The sequence below is a fragment of the Gymnoscopelus braueri genome (genome assembly GCF_963280865.1).
Source record: "Gymnoscopelus braueri genome assembly, chromosome: 24".
NCBI classification, from domain to species: Eukaryota; Metazoa; Chordata; class Actinopteri; order Myctophiformes; family Myctophidae; genus Gymnoscopelus; species Gymnoscopelus braueri.
The window spans coordinates 22,524,766-22,541,678 of record NC_137626.1 but is presented as its reverse complement, the minus strand read 5'-3'; the positions used below and the strand labels follow the sequence as shown (position 1 = coordinate 22,541,678).

At 42.3% G+C, this 16,913-nt stretch overlaps 1 protein-coding gene across 1 annotated transcript; it reads right to left on the bottom strand.

Moving 5' to 3' along the window:
- Window positions 1-471: 471 nt before the first annotated feature.
- Window positions 472-15,424, bottom strand: cdadc1 (cytidine and dCMP deaminase domain containing 1). Its single transcript, XM_080423053.1, has 11 exons — window positions 15,209-15,424; window positions 14,659-14,762; window positions 13,531-13,708; window positions 12,220-12,520; window positions 10,868-11,074; window positions 10,064-10,194; window positions 9,834-9,883; window positions 8,868-9,037; window positions 6,591-6,780; window positions 6,099-6,132; window positions 472-5,838 (listed from the first exon to the last, which is right to left on the bottom strand). Exons 1-11 carry the CDS (start codon window positions 15,342-15,344, stop codon window positions 5,738-5,740), a joined length of 1,602 nt encoding a protein of 533 aa, XP_080279179.1. The 5' UTR covers window positions 15,345-15,424; the 3' UTR covers window positions 472-5,737.
- Window positions 15,425-16,913: the final 1,489 nt, after the last annotated feature.

Sequence of the window (16,913 nt, the reverse complement as noted above, 5' to 3'; positions counted from 1 at the left end):
TTGCATGGATGACATTCCATAGCTGTTATTGAGTGATGCACCTGTCCTTTTATTTAGTTTGTTTTTTTATGGTTATGATGGAAATAACTTTTACTGCGGACAGTGGTTTAATGGTGTAACTCATGTGCACTTTTTGATGGTCTTGTTTCTGATGTGTTTTGGTGTTTAATACCTCTTTTGTTTTTTACACGAAAGATTTGTGTTGGTTGTACGGATTATAGGTATACTAATGTGCATTTTTATTTTGCATTTTTTCATTTATTGTCACATTCTCTTTGGAGTTTACGCTTAGGTAGCTTGAGTAAGGTGGGCTACTATGTTGTGTAACAAGGTTTTTGTAGTATTAGGGGTGGGGGGCGCGCATCTCTTTCGGGGGGTTGCTTCTGCCGTGTTTGTGGGGTGGTTTGTGGGTGGGGGGGGTGTATATGTGTTTTTGTTTTTCGTTTGTTCCTGTTTTCATCAGTCTAACATCGATCTTGTGATTCGTTGCAGTGCTGTGCCCTCGGTATACATAGCATTCCACTGGTTTAATTATGGCCCAGGTTAATTTAATGACAAGGTCTGGTGGGGGTGAAATTCGATTCACTAGCTTTAATTGTAAGGGGCTCAACAATCCTATAAAGCGCAGTAAAGTGTTGCATCATGTTAACCAGTTGGGAGCACATGTCATTTTTTTACAGGAAACCCATCTCAAGGCTTCTGACCATTTGAAACTTAAGAGGAGTTGGGTTGGGCAGATCTATCATTCCTCTTTCTCAGGCAAAGCAAGAGGTGCAGCTATTTTGTTACATAAGTCTGTTCCCTTTCAGCTTTCAAATGTTACCTCCGATCCTAATGGTAGATTTGTGATCGTTACTGGACAAATTCATAACACTCGGGTAGCCTTTGCTAATGTTTATGCTCCCAACTGTGATGATGATGCCTTCTTTAAACGCCTTTTCTCCAAGTTACCTGATATGTCCTCACACTATCTGATATTAGGTGGTGACTTCAACTGCTGGCTTTGTCCTCGGCTGGATCGTTCGTCTACTAAGGTCTGTGCACCTTCAAGGTCCTCTAGAATAATACAATCCTTCATGTCTGAATTTGCGGTGTCAGATGCCTGGCGTTTTTTCAACCCCTCTAAAAGAGAATACTCTTTTTTCTCTCATGTTCATCACACCTTCACCCGTATAGATTTCTTTCTGGTGGACGACAGGTTACTCTCAGATGTGTCTGCGTGTAAATATGATGCTATCGTTATATCTGATCATGCGCCCGTTTCCATGAATGTGTTCTTTAAGAACTTTACAACTACACGAGCACCTTGGCGTCTTAATACTCGTCTGCTCACTAGCGAGGGTTTTGTCGATTTTGTCTCCAAACAAATAGATTTTTTTCTAAGCTTCAACAGAACACCTGATGTTTCAGCCTCTTTACTATGGGAAAGCCTAAAAGCATATATTCGGGGGGAGATAATCTCATATGCTAGATTTGAGGAGAGATGTCGAAAGGATAAATTGGTTAATTTGTCTCAACGTATATCTCAGATTGATGCTGTTTACGCTGTCTCCCCTTCTCCAGAGCTTTATAGGGAGCGTCTTACCTTACAAGCAGAATACAATGTTCTCACTACAAATCGTACCACTGAACTTCTAATTCAGACAAGATCCAGGTTTTTCGAACAGGGGGATAAGGCTAGTAAACTGTTGGCACATCAACTACGGCAAATTTCGACCTCCAACCTAATCCCCCAAATTCGGTCCAATTCAGGCATTACTACCAAACCATTAGAAATCAATAACGTTTTTAAGGAGTTCTACGCCACTTTATATTCTTCAGACCAGGTCTCTGACACTGCCTTTGATGCTTTTTTTGATAATCTAGACATTCCCACCATTGAGCAACCTGTAGTTGAGGAAATGGAGAGGCCAATCACTCTGGCAGAGCTCAGTGCAGCCGCATCGAGCCTACAGAGTGGGAAGTGTCCGGGTCCTGATGGCTTTCCATCTGACTTTTATAAGAAGTTCTTTCACAAATTAGGCCCGCTACTGTTGGACATGTTTAATGAAGCGCTCGAACTTGGGTGTCTTCCCCAGACTCTTAGCCAGGCCTCCATCTCCCTTCTTTTGAAAAAAGGCAAAGATCCTCTTGAGTGTACCTCCTATCGCCCAATAAGTTTATTGAATGTGGACTTTAAATTGATATCTAAATTGCTGGCATCACGCCTGGAATCTATTCTCCCTTCAATTATCTCTCCAGATCAAACTGGATTCATTCGCAACAGGCATTCATTCTCTAACCTCAGGCAGCTGTTTAACACCATTTATAACTCCTCCCCCCCCAACACTCAAGAGGCTTTGATATCATTGGACGCCGAGAAGGCATTTGATAGAGTGGAGTGGAATTATCTATTTCATACCTTGGGGCAGTTTGGTTTTGGTGAGCGCTTTACTTCCTGGGTTAAGCTGCTCTACTCATCTCCGCTAGCTTCGGTTAAGACAAACAATGTTCAATCTGAGTATTTTCACCTTCACCGATCCACCAGACAGGGCTGTCCCCTGAGTCCATTGTTATTCGCACTCGCCATCGAACCACTTTCGATAGCACTTAGAGCTAACCCGCTCATTACTGGCATAGCTAGATATGGTTGCGAGTTGAAGGTTTCTCTCTATGCTGATGATCTTCTCTTGTATGTTTCCAACTTGCCTGTTTCGGTCCCTGCTGCCCTGGCTACTCTTAAATCTTTTGGTCAAATATCAGGGTACAAACTGAACCTGGATAAAAGTGAAATATTTCCCATTAATAATGCGGCTAGAAACTATCCACTACATAATTTTCCCTTTAGAATTGCTCAGGATGGGTTTACTTACCTTGGAATACATGTCTCGCGGGAGTATGAGGATCTCCATAAGACAAACTTTGCTCCCTTACTGACAAGAGTCAAGGCTGACTTCGACCGATGGTCTTTACTTAATCTATCCCTAGCTGCACGAATCAACTCGGTTAAGATGAATATTCTCCCTCGGTTTTCTTATCTGTTTCAATGTATTCCCCTTTTTCTCCCCCAGACCTTTTTCAGTAAGTTAGATAGCATGATCTCTGAGTTTATCTGGGATAAGAAAGTACCGAGGTTGCGTAAACAATACTTGCAGAGACCCAAATCTCTTGGAGGAATGGCTCTACCTAATTTCAGGTTTTATTATTGGTCTGCCAATATTAGAATTCTAAAATATTGGATTCAATATGAAACCTTTGATCCCCCCTCAACGTGGTTGGTCATGGAGTCAAATTCGGCTGGACCCGTGACATTGAGTGCTTTAGCACACTCCCCTATTCTTTCCTCTACCTCTCCATACACTAAGAACGTTATTGTTAAAAAATCTTTAAAAATCTGGCTCCAATTTAGACGCCACTTTGGTCTTCAGTCTTTCTCTATTCATGCCCCAGTGGCAGCTAACCATGTTTTTCATCCCTCTCTGGTGGACGGGGCTTTTTCAATATGGTCAGGCCTAGGCATTCGTACTTTTAAACATTTATACGTCAATAATGTCTTTGCATCCTTCCAGCAACTTCGGGATAAATATTCAATTTCCAGACAGCATTTTTTCAGATATTTACAGGTCCGTAGCTTTGTTCAAAGAACGTTTCCCATATTTCCCAATCTGCCTGATGACTCTGTCTTAGACACTTTTTTAACTCCACTACCATCTTTGAAGGGTGCAATTTCATGTGTTTATGAGGAGATCTGTTGTCTACGGCCTGAAACTCTGAATTCTATAAAAGCTCGTTGGGAGGGGGACTTGGGAGAGGAAATAACTGATGAGGTTTGGGATGCAATTCTGCTGCGAGTACATGGGTCCTCTATTTGCGCAAGACATGCTCTCATTCAATGTAAACTTGTACACCGTATCTACTATACCAAGGCCCGGTTGTCAAGGATTTATGATACTGTATCTCCTGATTGTGATAGATGTCAACAATCTCCAGCAGACCTCATCCATATGTTCTGGCTTTGCCCATCTATACACAAATATTGGACAGAGGTCTTTCAGTCCATATCAGGGATAGTGGGGAGAACGGTGGAGCCCACTCCTTACGGCGCGCTGTTTGGGGTGTTCCCCTCAGTGCCCTCGCTCTCTAAAATAGAAAAAGATGTTTTGGCCTTTGTCACTCTATTGGCCAGGAGACTCATTTTAATTAATTGGAAATCACCTACTTCCCCCTCTCACACTCATTGGATAAGAGACATCTTGTATTGTCTAAAACTGGAAAAGATAAGATTCTCATTAAATGGCTCCTCCAGTAAGTTTGGGAAGGTATGGGATCCATTCTTTCAATTTGTCCGGAATTTGAATCCATCTCTGATCAGGGATACGTGAGGTCTGGTGGAGCATTGATACGATGGGTTTGCTGTGGCGGGGGTGTTGTGCTGTATAGCGGATTTTAAACGTGACATTGATATGGATGGTTTGACTGATGTGTCTGTTCTAATTTTGTTTTTGTCTTGTTCGGTCTGTGTTTTCTTTATATAATTTGTTTATGTATTTATTTTATTTTTGTTTTGTACCTGTCCTGTATGTCCTGGGGTGATAATTTAATGTGATAATTGTACTTTTATATTTTATTGGTTGCATTAAGGAGCTTTTTATGCACCTGAGCATGTGTATTCAATGCTGAATCCTGCTGTGAAAAACCCAATAAACAAAGTTTAAAAAAAAAAAAGATAAGACCATTTCCGTCCTCTATCTCTGTGTCTCTTTGGTGGGCTATGGACAGTTCCCGAAATCTGCCTACCAATGTCATCGTCGATGGGGATTCTAAGCAAACAAAACTACTACCTTTCTCTTCCTGGAAAGATAGTATGCTGAAATAGAAGCCATCGTTCTTGCATTAATAAAAATAAAATAATCTTGAAATCTTGTTTGAAAATACCAAATCTGCTCACATTTATTATGTCACTGGTAGGCACTAGCCAGGTTTCTGAACTTTCCGCATCCCTCCTCTGAGACACAGACCAAATAAACAGAAATGATACCATCTTATAATGAGCACTAGTGAGGACCAATTATATGAAGATGGGTTCATATGGGAAAATGGGTTCTCGCCGCTCCAAGCTATGCAGGCGCTTACAATTTGTGCATTAACAAGATGCTCTAATCTAGTTGCACTTAAGTGCAAGATCAGAGAAGGAGTGTGTTTCCATGCATTGTAGTGCAACAGAAGATCCAAGCGTAGGGTTGGTACACTACAGTATACAGTAGTTTACATCCTAGCTCCTTCACAAGGGATAGGTAGGTATGCCGCCAGGGCTAGTATGCCCTCAGTAACACCGGTGGAAAACTCCTTCAGACTTGCTATGAGCTCTCACTCAAAATTAGCTTCCATGTCTCCAGTTTTGGACTGTGTCCACCAAAGCGTTTCTAACGTGAACGCGTAGCACAAAATAGACGCTTAGCGCCTCGTTGCGCTGCTGGGTTTCCAAAAACACGGAGCTCCCTTTGTAAACAATTAAAAAAACATACCCTGCGGCCATGAAAAAAAACATCTTGGTGGACACAGCTCCTTAGCCTATTTTGTGCACGGACCTCATAGTCATTCCATCTGGATGAGGGAAGAAGGAGGAATTACATGGAAAGTAATTACCTTTTTTTCTTTTCTTTTTTTTCCTACCATCTACCGTATTTAGACAAGTCTTAAAATATTGGATCTGTACCGCCAACGGTTAAATTGTGATTATTTTCTTCTTTGGTGTTGTTCAGCAGACAGGTGGCATGTCCTGGGATCTGTCACGGCAATGCCTCTTGTTGCAAGGGTTCTCCTGTTCAGGCTGCCTGCCATGCTTCCCAACACAGCCATCTACAAGCGTGCACGCACACACACACACACACACACACACACACACACACACACACACACACACACACACACACACACACACACACACACACACACACACACACACACACACACACACACACACACACACACACACACACACACACACACACACAAAAGATAGCATAGTCCAGAGTCAGACTCCAGAGAGTTCCAATACAATAGAATAAAGGCGAGTTTGAATGTTTGATGAGAGAAGGACAAGATGAAGAATCACTTACTTGCAAGGTAGGAGGAGGATAAACCCTTCTGCCACTGTGAAGACATGAGTTAAGTGTCAGGGACAAATATTTTCTTAAAGTTATTTAACCAGGCAATTAAGGACAAATTCTTATTTACAATGGCATTGTGACAAAAGGCAAGGCATCTTGAGGGACAGGGGTGTAGGGGCCAAAATAATTAAAACGTTTAAGTTGTGTTCTCATCTCAACCAGAATAAGCGCAACAGCGGAAGGGGCCAGCTTTCCAAAAGGTACAGTACCAGTCAACATGGTATTCCAACACAATCTATGGTAAACAAATGTCATTATACAGGAAAAGAAAGTAACCCATTTTAACTTATGGACCATTTTGCTCTTACATCACACTCGTATAACGTAAGAACAATACGGCTGCCACGTGAATATGGTCAATTATCAGCAAACGTACACTAGTACAGTTTTCACAACTTTTCAGTGTGTAATACTGTGTATTCTATCCATTCCACTACTCACTATGAACTTGCTGACTCCCTTGAGGCCGCTGAACCTCAGGTAGGAGATGTCTCCCTTGTCCTTGCCGCTGTCCTGGTCGGTGGTGTAGATGTGAGTGACGCCCGCCCCTCTGATCAGAGGAACACACTCGTCACACGGACACTTGGTCACAAACATCATGGTGGGCTCCCCTGCTTTGATCTCCCTGCTCCTGAAATGACAGTAATGAAGAATTAGACGTTAACCACTGAGCATTGATTCAACTTCCAAACCAAAATACACAGTCAGACGTTATCTACACAGCGATCCATTTGTAATGAAAATGGAGGGGGAGCGACATTTTCTAAACCACTTAAGACCTATACATCTCTGCTGTCCAGCAGCAACCAGCTAACTCCAAAATGCTCATTTTTCAGGAAATGAAAAAACTAAATATAAGTTTTTCAGGAAATTAAGAAAACCTTATATTTTTAACACATCGAGTGCCATAAACGGTCCGGACCGTTTTTGAGGATCCAAACGAGAAGTGCCGAAAACGGTCCGGTCAATTCTATTTTTATACGAGTGGCCCACGTGGGGCGCTAAAACGAAACTTTGACATCACCCAAGGAGTTTCTGAGAAGAAGAGGCTGGATGTGGCTCCATGTCAAAAATCCTTCCGGTCGGCGTTTTCAATGTTATCTCCTTGACTAAAAGCTTAATATCTCCATTTCTTTTTAACGTGGTGGAAACGAGCCGTTTTCGATCGGCGATCACGCTGCAATGGAGGATCGCGTTGGAAATATTATTGTTCCAGGCGTTAGTCGGGACCCTCCGCCGTCTCGCACGCACGCTTTGTTTACATGCACTTCCGCGTCGGGGCTTCTACAGCACGAAAAGTATAACGCAAGTGGATGAAAGAAATGCAGGCACTCAACGTATAATATTTTAATAAACCTCTGGCACCCAATGTGTTAAAACAAAGCAATACTGCCTCATCAAAGTTGGTATAGTGACTTTATATATTGTCAGATACTTGCATGTGTCATTATATTATCACCACTTTACCCAAATCCAGCTCAAGTGGAGTTAGGGGTTTTGTCCGAACAGAAATCCAGCTCAAGTGGAGTTAGGAGTCCGAACAGCTTTCAAATGGGGCTAAATTCCTAAAAGCTAACAATGGATCTCCAAGCTCACAATGCATCACAACGTGTGAATTAATGCCCTGATGCTTCATGACACTTATTATATAGGCCTACAATAATAAACAGGACTTTAAATATTACAATAACTTCTGCAAAGAGGGGTTCACAGAGTTGGAGTTTGAGTAGAACTAGCGCGACAGAAATGCTATGAACAAATTTCTTGTCACATTGCTCTCCTCATTAAACACTTCATAGATTTTAGAAATAGAATTACTCGTTTTCATAACATTAGCGTCAGTGCTAAGTTTGATAAACAGGTACACTGCATAGTTTTAACAGACTACGGGGAGAAAAACCCTGCCGTTTAGTTTGTTTATGTGCTGCTCCTCCTCTCACTGCGCAGTGTGCTCTGCGCTGTGCTGTGCAACGGCAGCAGGAGAGGAGAGGGGGGAGTTGCGTGGTTTTGACGGACAGTTTGAGGATCCAATGGAGTTGGGAGGTTTTGTTGTTGTTTTGTTGTTTTTAATACTTTTCATTGTTTCAAAAAAAATAATTTACACAGACGTGAAGGGTGTTCAATAGCGTTGATTTATGGAAAAAAAAGAATCTTACAATGGAGTTAGCTGGTTCCTGCTGGACAGCGACGATATACTTCATCATACGACAAATAAAGAAATTAGCCAATCTACAAACTCACAACGCGTGGTACCATTGAGAGCTTGTTGATCTGCTATTTTAGATATTTTTGCCTTTTTTTGGATAATATAGATATATATAACATATTATTATTTATTTATTTTAGTATGTGGTTAACATACATTTTCAAATTGTTATATCAAACAGATCAGACATATTTCCCAAAAGGAAATGTGTGTATTTAATTAATTCTGACCAGAAGCAGGAATAAAACATATCCCCCACCAGTGATAACAAAAATTAATGACCAAATGCAGAGCCATGGATTTCCCCCCATGCCCCCCAGTAAAAAGCTAGTAGTAAAAGTGCATGCATTTCCCAGTAGAGAGTGTGTGTGTGTGTGTGTGTGTGTGTGTGTGTGTGTGTGTGTGTGTGTGTGTGTGTGTGTGTGTGTGTGTGTGTGTGTGTGTGTGTGTGTGTGTGTGTGTGTGTGTGTGTGTGTGTGTGTGTGTGTGTGTGTGTGTGTGTGCACCCTGACCTAAATGTAAGTGCGTTCTGCTCTGCGTGAACCATGTATCTGTATTTGCGTCTCTGTCGGTCCTGCTGCTTGTTGTCCATCTGAGGGTACTCGGCGTACTGCGAGCCCGCTGGGTAGGCGTTGTACCCGCAACCCAGCAGATATAGGCGACCCGTACCATCACAGCCAGCCTATGGTAACAGAACAGAAGAACACGATAGAATCGCATGTTAATGTCATTGTCAGTGTACAGTCCACAGTACATTATTTGACCACTGACATCGTTTTAGACAGACAGGCAAGTGAGAATTGTTTATTTTTCCAATTGTCTTGCAAATGTACATGTATTCATGTCCATTTCCCCATGCATACTGTGGTCCATGTCACTGCAAACCCCCCACATTTGCTCTTGGGGAGGTTGTAGACAAACACACATCTCCTCTGATACACAAGGGGTCGCCAGCTGCATCTTTTTCACCTGACAGAGAGGAGTTTCACCGGGAGAACGTAACATGCGCAGAGGTTCACGCGACAGTATTTCGCACAGACTGCATTTTCCATTGTTTAGACAAGATAGTAGGGAAAAAGGTAACTGAGGGCAGAGAGAGGAGAAAGTACATGCAGGTGTCCAGCCCAGAATCTAACTGGGGACATTGCAATTACAGTATGTTGTCGAAGCACTATTCAGTAATCTACGAGGCGCCCTCAAGAGTAAATTTAGAAATGAGAAATTTAGGATGACAAGAACCTCTCTAATTTAGATTTACATTTTATTTAGTTTAGCTAAATATTGTTTGAATTTTGTTCTAGACATATGACTCAAAACCTTTCGCTCTACACCAAATCTCTTTGGCGAACATATTGCTATAGTATATACTATATTTTTGCCTAATCATAGTGTGTATAACATTAGGACAGTGGTCTAAAATGTACGTACAAACAGGCATAAACTAGTAACAAAGGCCAAGAGAAGGTAACTGAACTCACCGACTGTCCCTCTGCCCAGATGACAGCACCCACGCCCACCTTGGGGTCCTCTGGAATGAAAATCACAGTTTGTTGAAGCGGTGAGTGTTCAGATTACGATACTGACATGATACAGACCATGATACTGCCATGATACTGACCATAATACTGACCGTGATCTTGTAGATCTGCTATTTTTGCATCACAACATACATCGTACGACAAGTAAAAAATAATTAGCCAAAGCCTACCTGTCTGATAGGACAGCAGCCTTGCTTGAATGATGCAGTGGCGGGCCACTTCTTGGGACACTCCCTGGTGGGGAGACATGGAGGAGGCAGGTGGTGTGGAAAGGGGAGTCTCCGTGGTGGAAGACCGTTCACTAGGAGCCAGAAATGACACAAACAGACAGAGATGCAAGAAGAGTTAAGGAAAAAAAGGGAAGGGATTGTAGTCTGAAGTGTCAAAATGCTCTTCCTGTGACCTTGTGAAAGCAGTCGGTCTCAAACAAAGTGCCATGCATTCTCCAAAAGGTTGTCACTCATTGTTGTTTTGTTGTTTCCTAATCTCAGGTCACAAAGACCCGCCGCATTTTGGAGGAGAAGCCTTTCATGTACAGTTCACAGAACTCATTTGTGAGTTGGCTGCAACCGCACCGCACCGCTAGTTAATCACTAGCTTCATTTGCACGGTTAAACAGACAGGTCCTGGTGATAAAAAGGGCAGAAATGGCTTAGATTCCAAAGATAAAGGCCATTTGGAGGCACCTTTGTGTCTCTGCCCTCTCTTTCCTGCCCTGTCCTACTTTTTTTTGTTCTTTATTTACCCAGGGTTGCAGCTGAGCACAAGTGCTCATTTTCAGCAACGCCCTGCACTAGACACACATACTGTTACACAGCAGAATCCTGACCCGTGAGGGTGCATTTGTACGTGCTCAGAGTTCAATTAACACTCACTGTGTTTACTGTGTGTCTCATACACACAGTATTAATATATATTTTTTTATATATATATAAAAAAATGACAATACATTTGTAAGTGCAGTGTGTTGTAACCTGTAAAAGCCGTGGTGTAGCAGTGGGACTCCGGCGGCCACTGACGCCAGCACTCCCAGTAGCTCCCTCATGTTGTGCCTCAGGCTGGAGAAGTAGGGCTCCATGCAGAAGTTCTCCAGTCGCATGTGGGTGAGAACGTTGCGATGCTGCTGCTCCGTGCTGACCAGGAAGTGTCTGGAGAAGTCCTCCAGGTGTCTCCTCCGCTGTCTGGAGGACAGGAAGAGATTTGCATGGGTTAAAGCAAAAATACAATCTCACGACTGAAAATGTTTGTATGACCAAGCTAATGTGCGATTTGTGAAACATTATGAAAGGAGCCCGCCCGCACTAGTACTGATCCTAAACAATTAACACAGTATGTAAAATTATGATGTTTTATTCAAATTGTTCCTGTCGTTGTACATACTGCCAACCAGGTGGAAAAGAATCCCAGATTGAGGCTTTAACTTTTGGTTTGATATGAAATATCCGGGACTATTAAGATTTTATGGAAGATGCTTCCATACACATTGCTAGTTTGACCATTCAAATGCTCTAATCTTAAAATAATGGCCAAAAATGGCCTATCTACAAGCTCTGAATGCGTCGCTTTTGTTTTCGCTGCGCAACATACTTCCACAGAAGACATGCTGGCTTCATATGGAATCCAAATGACTGAAATCAGACTGAGAACATGGATTTGTCCCATTTTAGTTGCACAACACGCCATGCCTCTGTATGCACTGTTGTTACATGTTGTTTACAGATCCTCACTGTCAGGCAGAAACCTTGTATGTCCATATTTCAACAGTATGTTTTTTTTTGTAAATTAATGCCCTACTTCGTCATACTACAGAGTCACACAAAAGTAGCAAAAATAGCCGATCTCCAAGCTCAAGCTTGTAGGTCTGCTATTTTAGAAACATTTTGAAGATTTGTGCAAATCTTTGAATATATATACATTTTTAAAGCAAACATTTGTAACTTTGCTTCTGGGGATTCTACAAATGTCTTCTAAATCCTAACAGTTTTCTGTAAAACGTATTTTCCTTGACCCAGGAGCAAAGATTTGAGTTACAAATGCTCCCTTTAAAAGATATATATTTGCACAAACGGTCAAGATTTTTCAAAAATAGCAGATCTACAAGCTCGTAACTCTGTGCCGCGCTATGAGCTTGTAGATCTGCTTTTTTGGTTGGACCTTTTAGACAAAGTATTATAAATGTAACTGTTGTTTTACATTCTTTTGCCTAATAAAAATTTCAATCAATCAATCAATGTTATTTTTGAATAGCCAAATAAATCAAAAAATTACACAGACTCCCATTAATGGGTTAATGGGAGTCGGAAGGCAGATGAAAAAAACAAAACACCTGAAGAAGAGTTCCCCAGCGTCCACTCCTGGCTCGTCCTCGCTCAGCCGCTCCATGAAGTCGCTCCCCCTGGAGGTCTCGTCGATGAACTGCGGCAGGCCGGGCGCCAGCGGCTGCAGCAGGACGCAGATGCGGGGCTGGCTGTTGGACTTCAGCCTCTCTGCCGCCACGGCGTCCAGCGCGGCCTCCTGGGTAATGTAGTCACCGGCGTTCTGGGAATGGTCTGTGCTAGGGACCGGCGGCGACCTCAGGAGGCTGACCTCGGGGTCCCCCGGCCAAAAGGCGATCTGGCTGACCCCCGCTGGAAGAGGACAACCACAATGAGCAGTATTCAGCTAGGAAATTCATTAGTGTTATCCTAACACTCAGCCATAAACCAAACCATAATCAATCAATCAATCAATCAGACAAAATCAAGCCATAAACCAAGGCATAATTACTCAATCTATCAATCAATCTATCCATCACCATTGATTAGGCCTGTCACAGTTATTACATAATCGTCTAATCGCAATTATTTGAGATAATCTGAATTATTTTGCATAATCGTCATTAATCGTTTCCATGTTGAAAAATGTTCATACATTTTCAAATATGAAAAAAGCAGAAATAGCAGATCTACAAGCTTAAACATGTCACGGAAGTAAACAGCTGTAGATCGGGGGCTGTAGAAACATCTGTAGATCAGATATTTCTGCTTTTATAAAAAAAAATAAGTATACAATTATTAAATATGGCAGTAATTTCTTTGTATATGCAAGTTATTTGTCATATCTGCCCTGTGCAACTTGATGACGAGGCCTAAAAGGCAAACAGAAATGACATTTTTATTCATTGTTCCCATGTTCAATGCCAAAAAATCGTTAATTGCAATTATTTGTATGACAATGAACCGGCAATTTAACCCATTTAGACTGGGAAATCTGTGTCATTTTAGATTTCTTTGGCTATCATATACAAGCTCATAGCGCGGCACTCGGTGCCGCGCTATGAGCTTGTATATCTGCTATTTTTTTAAATTCGTGAAAATGTGTGCAAATCTTTGAATATATATATTTTTAAAGCGAACATTTGTAAAATATGTTGTTCCCGGGACCTCCAGAAGCAAAGATTTGAGTTAAAAATGTTGTTTCAAAAAAATATATGTATTCAAAGATTTGCACAAAATGTTCAAGATTTTTCAAAAATAGCAGATCTACATATTTTAGTATAAAATAATGGTTATAATGGTTATAGCTAACCGAAATCGAAAATGACACAGTATGCGTTCCCGTCTTAATGGGTTAAATTTTGTAATGGTGACAGCCCTACCATTGATGAGCATCTTGAGGCAGGTGGCGCAGGGTCTCCTGGAGAAGTACAGCTGACATCCAGACAGTCTGGCTGCGTGTGTGACCACGGCCACCTGGCCTGCATGGAGCTCTGGCCCCGAGCAGTGGAGGCCCACCACCTTACTGTCCCGTACCACCACCACACCTGTCCTACGCACCTGCCACACAACACACACACAAACACACTTAAAGGATCTACACCATGAATTTAAAAAAAATATTTGATATTTAATATCATATGGTGTATGTCCCTCAAACCTTTTTCAAAAGGTTTGAGCCTAAATCATCACTCAGATATACTCATCCCAAGTCAATTGTCTCTGGCTTATACAGCACTTTCAGCTGCAATACCAAAACGTCCTCTTGGGCAGGGGGGGGCTACTGAGCAATTCTGTTCAGTTAATAAATTCAGTTAATAAAAAAAATCTAAGAAAAATACAAAATCGAAAAAAAAACACTTTGAACATTTTTGAACAATTCCACCAAGTGTTTGAGGTGCCTGTTTCACCCACTTCCGGGGGGCGGAGCCAAAATCCGAGCCCGAAGTATTTGTTTGTAGACCCCCACTTAGGGGGGGTAGAAAAAGTTTCGGAGCGATTCGGGCACTTTTCATTTAACATTGGGTTTGCCATCAAAAATGTTTGTGACATCATAAACATTGCCATTCTGAGATCGCCTGTTCAGACACGCCCATTCTGGAAATCCATGAAATGAGAAGGAATGACTGAATTAAAAAGAAAACATTTTTTTTGGGTACAAGAGACACTGGGGACCCCAAAAAATACAAAAAAACCAAGAAAAAAGTGATTTTCATGGTGTAGACCCTTTAATTCTCATTTTATACTTCAAAAATAGTGAATTGTGAACTTCTAGATCGACTACTCCCAATTCACTTTTTTTTCTTTACAAGTTTACTCAACTAGTGATACACTCATTGCCATTTAGAATTGTCTGTACAGAATGTGCGTTTGAGTACCTTTGTGTGTGTGTGTGTGTGTGTGTGTGTGTGTGTGTGTGTGTGTGTGTGTGTGTGTGTGTGTGTGTGTGTGTGTGTGTGTGTGTGTGTGTGTGTGTGTGTGTGTGTGTGTGTGATAGGTGGGGTACTTACAGTCTCATTGTGGCCTGTGTCCTCTGGCTCATCTTTGGGGAAAAGCTCCATCCACAGGCTCAACAGGGTGAACAAGTTCACCTTGGGTAACCTGGGACCATAACCTGAAGGACAGACACACAGAGAAAGAGTTAAGATAACAAGTAAGGGAGAGAGGTTTTATACCAAGTTTTTTGCAGACAGACAGACACAGAATGAGAGAGAGAATGAGAGAGACAGATAGACAGACAGACAGACAGACAGACAGACAGACAGACAGACAGACAGACACACAGAAAGAGAGAGAGAGAGAGAGAGAGAGAGACAGACAGACAGACAGACAGAATGAGAGACAGATAGACAGAATGTGAGACAGACAGACAGACAGACAGACAGACAGAAAGAGACACAGACAGACAGAATAAGAGACAGACAGACAGACAGACAGACAGACAGACAGAGACACACACAGAATAAGAGAGACACAGAATAAGAGACAGACAGACAGACGATGGCAGTAAAGAGATGCCATTTAATGTCACTGTCAACCTGCACATCTAGACTCTCTCACCTTGTACTTTGCTGTCGGTTTGCGTGCTGGCATCCTGTGCTTCTGTGCGACCTCCTCGTCTGCATTGTTGACACTGTGTATGTAGACCAGTGTGGAGTGAGTCCTGGTTCATAGGGTCGCACCTTGCTGTGTCCATCCAGTCCTCCAGTCTGTAGGACGTTATTAGGGCGCAGGAAACCGGCTGAAATGGGGATAATAATGTCAACACACAGGCATAGGTTGAGCTGTGTTCCGTGAGCAACGATAACGGAGCAAAGATAAGACTTCCGGTGGACGATCTCTTCAGAATAAGAGTACCCTCTAGAGCAAAAAGGAGCCACTGAAAAACGGTTAATTTGCACATTAAAACTATAAATTAAGCATTTAAACGAAGCTATACAACACATATTATGTTTCTGTGTAACAAAAACGGTTTTTGAAACATTAATAATTTATCTAAATGGATAAATGGTCAGAAAAAGTCTGAAAAGTGCAGTTTTCAGACAACAGTGGACACTGGACAGGCGCCGGCGGACACTGCCAACACTTACGCACGCGTGCGGGGACACCTCCCCTACAACGCCACACTCTCGGATAAGCCCGAGAGGTGTAAAAAAAAGTGTGGCGGACCGTCCAGTGAGGTCAGAGGTCAGAAAAGTGCCGTTTTCAGACAATAGTGGACACTGGACAGGCGCCGGTGGACACTGCCGACACTTCTGACATACGCACGCGTGCGGGGACACCTCCCCTACTACGCCACACTCTCGGATAAGCCCGAGAGGTGTAAAAAAAGGTGTGGCGGACCGTCCAGTGAGGTCAGAGGTCAGAAAAGTGCCGTTTTCAGACAATAGTGGACACTGGACAGGCGCCGGCGGACACTGCCGACACTTCTGACATACACACGCGTGCGGGGACACCTCCCCTACAACGCCACACTCTCGGATAAGCACGAGAGGTGTAAAAGAAAGTGTGGCGGACCGTCCAGTGAGGTCAGAGGTCAGAAAAGTGCCGTTTTCAGACAATAGTGGACACTGGACAGGCGCCGGCGGACACTGCCGACACTTCTGACATACGCACACGTGCGGGGACACCTCCCCTACAACGCCACACTCTCGGATAAGCCCGAGAGGTGTAAAAAAAAGTGTGGCGGACCGTCCAGTGAGGTCAGAGGTCAGAAAAGTGCCGTTTTCAGTGCATAGCCTTTACAAATTGGACGCTGGACACGAGACAGCTATTTGCCGTGGCACTTGTGACATACGCACAAGGTTTATCATACCTGCCATTCCATCTGTACTTGAATTTTATTTCTGTTATCTATAATTTTATTTCTACTTCATTACATCAGAATAGTTACTAAGTGACTATAGCAGAACCCCAAAATGTTTAACATTCACAATTATAAAGAATATAAATAATGAATGAAAATAAACTTTTAAGTGCATACTTTTAGTGGCATGTCTATTACATCATGTGTACCTACCAGCTTAATATCAATCAGGCAATGGATGTGGAGCCATTTAAAAATGTGTGACATTTTCAAAGAGAACTCTGGAACTAATCTGAACAAGAATCAAGAGGGATTTATTTGTCACTTACTCAATACAGGTACAAGCAGTGAAATGTTGAGACCTGTTTCTACAGAGACTGTGCTAACACAACCAAACAGAATATGTCAGTAACAAGTAACAATACTGATGTAATGAAGTAGAAATAAAATTATAGATAA

Bases quoted from the DNA above. Each gene is read 5' to 3' on its own strand.
- cdadc1 (XM_080423053.1), bottom strand. From the start codon at position 15,344: ATGGACACAGCAAGGTGCGACCCTATGAACCAGGACTCACTCCACACT. The intron at 12,521-13,530 runs GTAGGGCTGTCA...GTCCTCTTCCAG, and splicing joins CCTCAAGATGCTCATCAATG to CGGGGGTCAGCCAGATCGCC. The intron at 5,839-6,098 runs GTAAGTGATTCT...GCACGCTTGTAG, and splicing joins ATCCTCCTCCTACCTTGCAA to ATGGCTGTGTTGGGAAGCAT.